Source organism: Belonocnema kinseyi, chromosome 2, assembly GCF_010883055.1.
Source record: "Belonocnema kinseyi isolate 2016_QV_RU_SX_M_011 chromosome 2, B_treatae_v1, whole genome shotgun sequence".
Lineage (NCBI taxonomy): Eukaryota > Metazoa > Arthropoda > Insecta > Hymenoptera > Cynipidae > Belonocnema > Belonocnema kinseyi.
In genome coordinates, this window is record NC_046658.1 from 34,983,186 (window position 1) to 34,994,788 (window position 11,603).

Below are 11,603 nucleotides of genomic sequence, written 5' to 3' on the forward strand. Positions count from 1 at the left end.
CTCGGGATACTTATAAGATACTACCATGATTTTTTCAGATTTTTTGGTCCAAAAATAAATTAGGCCAAAAACCGGCCTTACCGACCCTCCCCCTTTATCTTTCCTATTATCATTACTTGAAGAATGAGACTGATTTTTTGACGTTTATTGTTACTCACTTTCTCTTCTTGAGTTAAATCTAAATTTGCAAGCGCTTGCGTAACTTTGTTTATATCCCCAAAATCAATAACAGCCAATGCTTCTCTCACCCGAATTTGCATTTGTTGCACAATACTATAATTGATCTCAAATTGCTCCATTGCGGGTAGGAAAAACTGAGCCTCTTTGAACTGACTCAACAAATAAGTTTGTAATGAAACTTCGCTAAAATCAAATCGCTTGGATTGCCATTTTGATATCAATTTAACTCTGATAGGGATCGAATAGAATTCTGTAAGAAATTCTGTTTTAAAAGTTTCAAAATTATCAATAGTATTTGTTTGAGTTTCAAACCAGATTTTAGCTCGTCCTTCAAGAGAATTATCCAAAATTAGTAATTTATGAGCATCGGGAATTCTTTTAACAGTGAAATATTTTACCAACGCGTCGATAAATTCTTTAGGGATTCGATTTTGATAATCTTCAAATTTAGGAGGTTTAATGTCAATATTAACCACGCGTAGCCCTTTAATCAATGGATTGATCAGATTTCCGTTATTCCCCTGTTCCGGTGATTGCTCCTGTAACTGAGCTATTTCGTCACGTTGAGCTTTGTTCTGTGTTTGCAACCGAGCGAGCTGCTGACGCAATTGCTCGATTTCAGGATTAACATTATTTTCGAAACTCATTTCGCTAGTCAGATTACGCCCTAAAGATAATACTTTGAATCTATTTAAATTACGACGTTTACGTGTTTGATTATCTCAAGGCTCACACAAAGGCAATTTCTTTGAACGTGTAGTAACAGGTGTTGTCTCCAAACATTACATCAAAACAATAATAATATTCAAAATTATGAAACTTAGGACAGCTCGGTCAAGTGCCTGTTCGGGCGCCTAAATATAACGATTTTTATGTTTCGTCGAAATATTGTGAAGATAAATTAAAAGAGTTTAATTACCTGTTTCAAGAATATAAGATGCAACAGATCCAAAGTTAGTTCTTACATTGAGAGGCTCTTGGCTCATGTAAAAATGAGTATTAGAAATCCAACATGTAAATTATAACATGTAAATTACCGGTTTATTCAAAACTAGGGTATGCACACTGTCTATATATTTAAATAGAGGATCAACAAAATATGTAATAAATTAAGAAGACGATTTATAACACGCTAAAACTAGTTCACACAATTATTCTGCAAACATTTAAAATACATTTCTAAGAGATACATAAATTGAAGTAATCCAATATTCACGAAAATCAGATTTTAGCGGCTAGATTAAAATTCAGCCAATTTTTAACATAACAAGAACCTAATATAAAATCCCGATAGAAAATGGAGCAATAAAATCATACTAAATTATGAATTTGAAGCTCAATTTCAATTTGTATATGAGGTGAAATACCTTAATGATGGCGATAAAGAACGACGCCTTCATTTAAACTGGCATGATGGGACGAATAGAACTTTGACGGCAGGACGATGACATAAAGGAGTTTTCAGATAATCTTGGGGTTTCATCCGGGATGATCGATTATGCCGTGGATGGTCTCACCAAAGCGGTTGATTGAATAAAATATAACAACTGAGGCTTTCGCGTGCCCTGTAAGCAAATAAAAAAATCGAAGCCCACTTTATAATAACACAATTACACTTTTGTATTTTTTACACTGATTAACGACAGTAACAATCTACTCACCAAGAGGGGCTATGAAAGATCACGGATTCAGGCAAAAATTAACCTTAACCACGATCGCACGCAGAGCGTCGTCTGATAATGATTCGAATCTATTCGAGTAATTGTTCCTCTCGTTTAAAAAAGCATTTCTACCAATTCGCAAAGTTGTCGCTAGTTCGCGTTGACCGTTTGCATATTTCAATCATTGGTCAAGTGATGACAAATATTTCTACGCACCAATCAAAGTCTGATGCTTTAATTTAACAAAATGATTAGTTGAGAATCGTTGGCTCTAAGACTATCATATACCATCTATGGTACCTCGAATCTATAATCTTTGTCCATCTCTCTTCTCCTTGTTTAACTAATAGCTCAAACTCTATGGCCTGCCAGTCAATAACCCGTTCTCGTATATTACAAACCTCCAGGCTCTTTTAATTTGTCTAGGAACCATATTTTATCTTCCTAACTCTTCTCTTAACATATATCGTGGGCAACTCCAGTTAATCCTCATTACCCACCTCAGAAATCGCTCATGCATGCTCTCTACTTTTCTATGTTCCTTCCATCCCCAGATCGCCACACCAGAATACAACACCGCCCAAACCAACGCATCAAACAACCAGACCTGCAGCTCGTTTGCCCCTGCTGCCTCAAACCAAAAACCTAGGTAACAGAACGTCTGCGCAATTTCCACTTTTTGTTCGTTCATCTTCCAAACGTAATTTATTTTTCTCTTTCTATTTCTGAAGCACATCAACTTTACCTAAACTATGTTCATCGTTAGATCTTTTGCTCTTACATTCTCTTCGAAGATTTTCATCATTAGGTTGATCCCCTTCTAATCATCTGCTAACAAAACTACATCGTCCGCGTATGCTAGAGAGTATAGTTTGCTATTACCCAAAACCGTTCCTCCTTTCCCTTTCTACTTTAGCTTCTCCTTTAAGTCTTCCAGCAGGATATTTAATAGTAATGGACTCAAAGGGCACCCTCGCCTTAGAACGCTGTCTGTCTACAAAACCTGCCCTTTTTCTTTCCTATTTTCAGCCTAATCCTGGTTTCATAAAAATTTCCTTTATCCTCTCCACCAACTTTTCCTCTACACCTTTCTCTTTCATTGCCTATCATAGCACTTTTCTATTCACTGAGTCAAACGCTGCTTTGAAATCTACAAACAAAGCTACTAGTTTCCCTTTTTTCTTCCCAAATTTCTGTCAAACTAAGTAGTTAAGTACGTAGATATTGTCGATAGTTCCCATTCCTTTTCTAAATCCCGTCTGATTATGTGTAATACTTTCATTTTGTTCTACCTGACTCTCCAACCTTTTTCTTAAGATTTTTGCATATATTTTATAGCTGATTGACATGAGAGTGATCCCTCTGTATTCCTCTACCTTCTTTGCTTCCCCTTTCTTGAACAGCGGTACCACCAGTCCCATCATCCACTCTTCCGGCCAACCTTCCCCTTTCCAGACCTTGTTGCAGATCTTCGACATGCTATCCCTAATCCCTTCTCCTCCATACTTCATCGCTTCGTTCTCCATCCCATTTTCTCCTGTCGCCTTATTTCTTTTTAGCCTATTTATTGCCTCAGCTACTTCTTCTCTTGTTATCTTGTTCCCTTTATCCATTTCCCCTTAGACTATCCTACATTCTTCCCCTTTGATCCTATTTTGCTCTCCCTCTGATAGACCCTTCAATAAATCCGTCCATTCCTCCATTTCTATTTCTTCATTAACGCCCTTCCTGTCTTCTCTATCCCTATTAATCGCACCCTACACCCTACCTTCTTTGATCGCTTTTTCTACTTCTGCTTTATATTATTCCTTTCCCTTTTTCTTTTTCTTTCCAGCATCTTCTCATGTTCTTTTTTCCTCCTGTTATACTCCTCCTTCTCCATTTTCCCTTTGCTCCATTTGCTCACACACTTCTAACCTTCTCCTTTTCCATCTTTTGTTTAAACTATTTTAATTTAGCTACCCCCCAGACTCCCATTTTCGTGTTTCTTTCGCACCCTACTTCCTTTCTCCTTCTGCCGCGCTTACTGACGTCTCCTTTATGTGTAGCTATGATCGGGAAGTGTTCGGACCCTATTTCATTCCCTACCTTCATACTCCCTATCATATGCCGTATTCTTTCTTCCGCCAAGATGTAGTCTATTACTGTTGCTCCCTTTTCTATGAATGTAATCTCCCCTTCCTCATCTCCTTTCATATTGCCATTGCATATAAACCATCGTGTTTCTCCTATCATTTCTAGAAACTTCCTCCCTTTCCTGCCCGTCTCTCTATGTTTGGAGCTCGTTATATATGCCTCCTTTTCTTCATCCCATACCCCTTCCCCTTGTTTGTCAGCCCATGCATTCAAGTCCCCTCCTATTAAAACCAATTCTTCCTTCTTTTCCTCCATCGACCTCCTTATTACTCTCCAGCCTTCCTCTTCCTCTCTTCTTCTGTATACACAAACCACCGCTATTTGTACTTTCCCAATTATAATTCTTCTTACCATTGCACCATCCTTTTCGTACATGTCCCCATCTTTTCTCCCTTTTACTGATAATTCTTTCTTCACCCCTGACACCATGCCGCCCATCCCTCTTTCTTTAACGTGTTCTTTTCTTGCTTCTAATATTGTCCACACATAACTTTTCGGTAACATAATTTTTATCCCCGTCAAGTCCTTCTCATCTGCCCAAGTTTCACTCATCATAATCACATCCCACTTTTTTATCCCCCCCCCCCCAAATCCTTTATTCTTGTTCTTCAAACCTCTCCCTTCTACCTACCTTTCTCAAGACTTTTCCTCTGCTCTACTTACAATCTCCTTTTCCTCTCCCTACATGTCAGATCTTCTTTAATTCTTCCCCTTCTTCCTCTCAATAATTTTTGTCACCATATAATTTTCTTTTTCTCCTTCTCACTCCCCACTTTTACTAGAAACATTCCTTCTTTTCCTTCCTTCGCCCTCCTATCCTCTTGACTTCTTCTATCCTTACCTGCAGTTTAATGTCTCGCAAAAGATTTTTTATTTTCACTTTTCCCCTTTCACTCTCCACTTTTACTCCCTTAATTACTAAGTTATGTTTCCTTTTTGCCTCATTTCTCTAGACCTCTGTTCGTCAACCTCTCTCAGTCTATTCTCAATGCTCTCTAGCTTACCCCAAACCTTGTCTTTCTCCTCCTTCCAGCGTTTATCCCATTGTTCCCATTTTTCTCTTACCTTTTTCACTTCCCACCTTACATCGTTTCCCTGCCTATTAATATCCCTATATATGTCATCTAATCTCTTTCTTGTTTCCTCTCTAAACCCGTTTATGATAGCTTCCAATTTTTCAAAGATCTCCCCAACCCCTCTATCTATCTTTAGCGTTTTCCGTTTAAATCTAACTCGCTTGTTATCCTTGTCCCTTTCTACCTCATCGTTCCCTGCCTCTATTTTTCTTTTTTCCTCCCCTTCACTGCTAGTTGCGTTAGCCTTTTTTATTATTTGTCCATACTTCTGTTCGAACCCGCGTTGACTAGCTTGTTGAGGCGCTCTAAATTTGAGGGTCTTCCGCGTTGCTTGCCCGTACCGGAGTCAGCTGTTGCTGCCACTACGGTTTTCTATTCTGTGTGATGGTACAGTAACTGTTGCCCTCTAGCGCCAGTTTATGGACTTCGCGTTGTCGGTATCCTATCTTACCCAAAGCCCCGTGACGTTTTCCGCCTTTATCACCTACCTCTTTCCCCCCTGACTAAGCAACTATTTTCCTACTCCTAACCTCAAAAACTTGACACGCTCCAAATTTTCATTTCACACAACTCACTTACACCCTTCACACATTTGCCTCCACTCACCCTTATTCCCTTCACCAAATCTAAAAATACACCACTTGGCAAAAAAGAGTTCTTTCGGGATCGGTACCTAAGTAACCTATGCAACTTTTTGTTGATTTTGTTATTTTCTGTTTCTTGTTAATGTTGTTTTGTTGATGTAAACCATCCATACTTAATTTCACGGAACTTTTAATAAACAAAACAATAATTAATTTTATAAACAATAACATTAAGCTTTTAGCAGAATTTACTAGTCCTCGAAATCATTCTATATTATGTTTAACTCCGAAATGACGATTTTAAAAGTATTTTTGGAATAGTAATTATTTGAACAAATTATATTTGTTCAAACAATTAAGAAGTTGTTCATCTATTCTTTCTATACTCTGTACAATCATGTAATGAACTATTTAGTTATCGAAAAAAACTGATTGAGCAAATGAAGATTGTTTAAACAAATAGAAATTTATTAAACATTAAAAGAAATGTATAAAAATTATGTAATTAGTGAGCAGAACGTAGCATAAGATACTAATTTAGAAAGAGTGTACATCTCTGACTCAATTTTTAGAAATTGGAAAATAGATAATAAATAATTGTTTAAATGATTACATAATGTTTTTAGAAAATGCACTGTTCCAAGCAATGGCAAAAAATTATATTGGAATCAGAAAATACGATTTTTTTAAAAAATTTTTTGCGAAAAAAAGAAGTAATTATTTGTATTAAAAAGACGACGGATATTTGCTAAAAAGTAACAATAATGAACGTAAGAATAGATTTAAAATATATTTCTTGTTTTTGTAAAATTTTAACATATTATTAACTGTACACACTGAGCTATTTAATATTATAATTTTATGTCTCGGTACCCACCTCGGAAAAGTAGGCTCCTCAGCTTTCTGTGAATAATATTTTAATTTTTCGATTGAAAAGCAGTGAAACTGAACCACAACATATGAATCTTAAAGCAAAATATTTAATCGATTCTGACCAATAGCATATTAATTGTGACGCAGGCAGTTGTATTTCAAACAAATAAAGATTCAAGAAAAAAGGTAGAAAAATTATGAATGTCTATGATCAGTCGGCAAATAATCTTTGAAGCCTGATTACTCGGCAGGAGTGAAAAGGATTAAATTAGTTGAATTGTTTGAACTGAGCAAAAAAAAGTGAGGGTTGACATCCGAAAAAAGTGAAAAAAATTTTTGAAATCGGTTAATATCTTCTGTTCCCTTTTTTTATTTAAAAATTCAAAATTTTCAAAATTCCAAAGAATTTCCCTATTGTTTCAAAATTTATGGCGTATTTTTTCTATGTAAAGTTTTTTCTACTGAATAATAATAAAATATATAAATTAAAATTTTTTTTTCTTAATTTAGAATTTATTGAAAATGACTAAACGCCTTTTTTTTAATTGAGTCCTATGCACATATTTTGAAAAAAGTTGAATGTGTCGAACCTGAAATTACGTTTTTTAGCGATTTTGACGACTTGCTAAAACTAAGCTTTTAGACGCAAAAAATGTATTGTTATTACGGCAGAACCATATTTTTGTAGAAATTCGCTGATGGACTCATGTTGTGGGCAACCCCCCCCCCCCATATTGGGGTGAGGGTTAATGTGTAGGTTGATACTTGTTGATAGTATCCCGTTTTATTTAACGAACAGGTAATAAAGTTCACAGACTACAATTCCTTAGACTTATCGGGATGGGGGGGGGGGGCAAATAGATTTTTGAATACAGATTACATTTGGTCCATATTAAAAATTATATACATTTAAATAAAAAATTTTATTAAGAAATATATATTGTATCTTATTTTTAATATAAAAGCTGCAATATATATTGTACATTATTTTTAATATGAAGCAAACATAATAATTTAATATAATGAGCCAAATATAATCTGCAATCAAAAATGTATTTGCCCCCCCACCCCTCGATTAGTCTAAAAAATTCTTACCTGAGTACTTTATTACCTGTTTACTACAAAAAACGGAAGACCTGTTTGACAGTCCTGTTTTACCGGCGTCGTTTTGAAAAAAGTAAGGCCCGATGATTTGCGTTGGGCCAATTGCACACTAAACTATGACTTTAGGTGAGTGCAGGGGGTTCTGATGCAACATTTAAGGGTTCGTTGGGGACCAGTGCCGAACAATTTTGTTTGTTGACCTAAGCGCTGAAATGGAAGTGAGCCCTTTCACTCGCCAACCAAATCATTTCGTCATTTTTGTCCATGAGCCGATCATCAGCTGTGAAATATTCACTCGTTGTTAGTAATCCCCTGCTAATTATTGTTTACGCCCCCAAAAGACGTTGGAGGAGGGTAGGTAACAATATTTTAAACTTCTGCCTGGTAAATCGCTTCATTTATCGTTCAATTAAAGACTCTAAAAGTTTGTGGCCGAAAATACTTTTTTTCAGCAAAAAAAAAAATAGGTGACGCCTCAATTCTGCAATTGCAGCAAATTTATTTAAAAAATAATGTTTTGGAACAATATTTTCTATGAATTTAGATAATGCTTCGTTTTTTAAGTTGTATTGCAAGAAACTTCGATGAAAACAACATCACAATGAAGACACTTCTTCTTGACATTATTATCGTTGAAATTACAAACAAATTTGATAAACAAATTCATTAATCAGGAACTTTTGGATAGACATTTTTTAAAATATGGAACCTTATGATAATTTTAGCAAAATTTGTTGGCAGAAAAATGGCTTTTTTTCAATATCAGTCCTTTATATTAAAAACTTCATCACAATTTAAGCGAAATTCATAATTATTTTATAAATGTAATGATTTTTTAAAACAAATTTAATTGAAAAATGCATTAATCATGCATTTCACGACATAAAAATTTATTTTTTCGATGTCAACTTTTTCAATTAGGAACTGCATGGTAATTTCAGCAAAATTGATCATTTTTTGATCAATTTTACTACTTTTTAAACAAATTTAATCAACAAATAAATTATTAGGGTATTTGTCCACGGGAAATTTCTTTTGATTTCAAACTTTTTAATTGAGATCTTCATAATAGATTCAGCAACATTCAATATTAGTTGATAAATTTTATGATTTTTTAAACAATCACACTATTCGGACACCTGTGGACGGAAATATTAGTTTTTTCCTACATCAGTCTTTTCAATTGTGAAATTCATGATAATATCAGCAAAATTTATAATTAATAGATATATTATATTATCTTTTAAACAAATTTAATAAACATATACGTTATTTGGGTATTTGCCAACGAAAAGGATGTCGAAAATATTTGAAAAGTATAAAAATATCTTATTAATTAATTTGTTTATTAAATTTATTTATAATATTAATACTTATAATCTCGCGAAGAATTTCTTCATTATTATATTGTTGTTATCCAAATGTCTTGCAGTATAACTTGAAAAAACGTAAACTTATCGGAAATCGTAGAAAACATTGCGCGGGATATGCGACTCTCACTCAAGTGAGCACTCAAGCATGAATACGTTAGTTCCCACCCACCGTCAGCCCCAAAATTGGCGCTATAGAAGAGTTTCACTGTAATTAAATTTTGAATGCCTAGTTCTCGCATGATTATTTTAAAGCAACTTGTTTTATTTTCGACATAAATTAATTTGGAAAGAGACCCGCCTTCCTTAGTGCTTCTTATTTATTATCTCAAATTTTCAACTTGATGTAGTGCTTCGTGTGAAAATAAGTTGAGAAATAAAAAAAGTGTCGGTATGGTAGGAATCCAGTCACGTGACCCACTCGTCACATGGGCCTAATAAAATTAATATATAATGATAATAACAAAATGTAATTAGCGATATATCCCCAAAAACGCCTTTCGCGCTCTCAAATGGGTGGGGAGTAGGTGCGAGCCTATTTCGTTTCACTCGTGGTGAACGACAGAGGTCTTAGAGAACTCGAAAAGTGCAGAAGGGAAAGCACTCGCGATGCAGGAAACGCGAGATCGATATTTGGCGCCGACTCAACCAAATAAATTGAGTTTTTAAATAAATTAAACACGTGCTCAAAACTATTTTCAAACTGAAAAAAGCTAATACTCACAAAGTCTCTGCAAAAAAAGTTGATTTAGGAAATATTTCAATATTTATATAGTAAATCGAAAAGTTGATTTTTCTTAAAATTTCGTGCAACGTGAATGTAGAAGGGCATACTGTATTAATAATAATACATAAATATAGATTACAAAAATAAATGATAAATGTTTTAAAAGCGAAGCAAAAAATAATAAATATAGACATATAAATAATATATTAAGAAATTAATAAAAACTGTATAGTGATACGCAGGAAGTGTTTAAAAAAATGCCAGGGATGTCTTCGATTTATTGGAACTCTGTGGACTCGCAACGCTCTTCCGGTGACAGTTCCGGTGACATTCGAAACTACGTTGATCCGTGGGATTTGGAAAATCATGCGTACCTGCAGCAACATGGCCTGGCCACGCCAATTTATGAATCTCATCAACCACGTACTGGACCCAGTCGTTTATCGCACCGCTCACGTACGGAGCCTGATTACTGGTAAATACATACATAAATTCGCATCTTTTACATATTTAATTAATCGACACAATAAACACAGGACTATATAAGAAACATTTTTTTCAATTGCCTGTAGCGCGTGATGGAGAATGTTTTGGCCTCACAATTATATTCTCAAATTGTAATTCATTTCTAAATCACTTTACAAAACGGATTGATTTAGAGCAGCAGTTCCCAACAGTGCACGCGCTAAGATATGAAGTTGGCAACATGCGTGTGGCAACATGCGTGTGATGCCATGCTATTAGACATTTTCACCTCAACCACTGGCTAACTTAACTTCGTTGAATGCTGAGGGGATAACAATGTGCCAAATGCATGAGACAAAACTTTCTTTTTGTCATATCTTCTTAATGAATAGTAATTACTATCATTTTATTATATCATTAAATAGTTATTAAAAAATAAAAAATATCTTCCCAATACACTCATATAAAAAAAATCGTTTTTACGAAGATATTAACAAAATAGGGCAAAAATGGACCGAATCCCATGTATTTGGTCCATTGTTTTCCACTCAGCATTTAACGAAGTGAATTTAGATGATGTTTGAAGTGAAAATATCTAATTCAACAGGTTGGTGGGAAGTCAGGTGTCGGAAGGAAAGTGAGAACAAATGTTGTCAACCTCATATCATCGCGCGTGCGTTCAAATTAAAAGCTGCGTATCAGTCAGTTTGAAAGTTTACAATTTCAAATTACTCAGTTTAACCCTTTTAAATGGCATAATCTTAAATTTGTAACAATCGAAAGAATTTTAAATTGCAAAAACTCAAATTTGAACAATTTAGAAATTGAAACTTTAAACTTTATTCACCGCACGATTAAAATTAAACACTTTTAAATTGTGAATCTCTGAAGATTTCACCATTTTACAGATTGACGAATTTAAGGGATTCAATATTATTTCAAAGATTTTAAGTGATTTTTGACAGATTTCAGTAGATATAAGACCAGTAGATATAATATCCAGCATATCCAGTAGATATAAAACCACGTATTTAAGACCAGTCTAGGATTGTGGAAAAATTGATCTTTTTTACTTAACAATACTTTAGAATCATAGAAACAATATGCAGCTGGTACTATACATGGTGCAGGAATCGCAGATTAGAGTTTAAAAATTTTCAAGGATTTAAGTGTTCCTAAAACTTTAAACACGTTTTTCTCGAATACAATATTTCCAAACTGGGAGTTCGTATTACTTGAATACTGTATCATGGATCGATTTGAAATTTGAACAGTAGCTTCAGAATAAAATTACCTATCGACTTACGTAGCCTTGTTGTGATTTAATGTAACTTTTTCATCTTAACCAAATTTACTGCTTATTTGTTTGGCAAAAATTTAATTCATATCTTCAAAAGTGCACTATTTCTACAAAATTTGATTTAAAA

General features: G+C 34.4%; 1 protein-coding gene across 1 annotated transcript in view; it reads left to right on the forward strand.

Moving 5' to 3' along the window:
* Positions 1–9,896: 9,896 nt before the first annotated feature.
* The window catches only part of LOC117167814, a 120,394-nt gene continuing 118,687 nt past the window's right edge, over positions 9,897–11,603 (forward strand). The window contains exon 1 of the mRNA XM_033353016.1: positions 9,897–10,186. Within this exon, the coding sequence (XP_033208907.1) occupies positions 9,969–10,186 (218 nt within the window). The 5' untranslated portion in view covers positions 9,897–9,968. The remainder of the gene's footprint in view (positions 10,187–11,603) is intronic.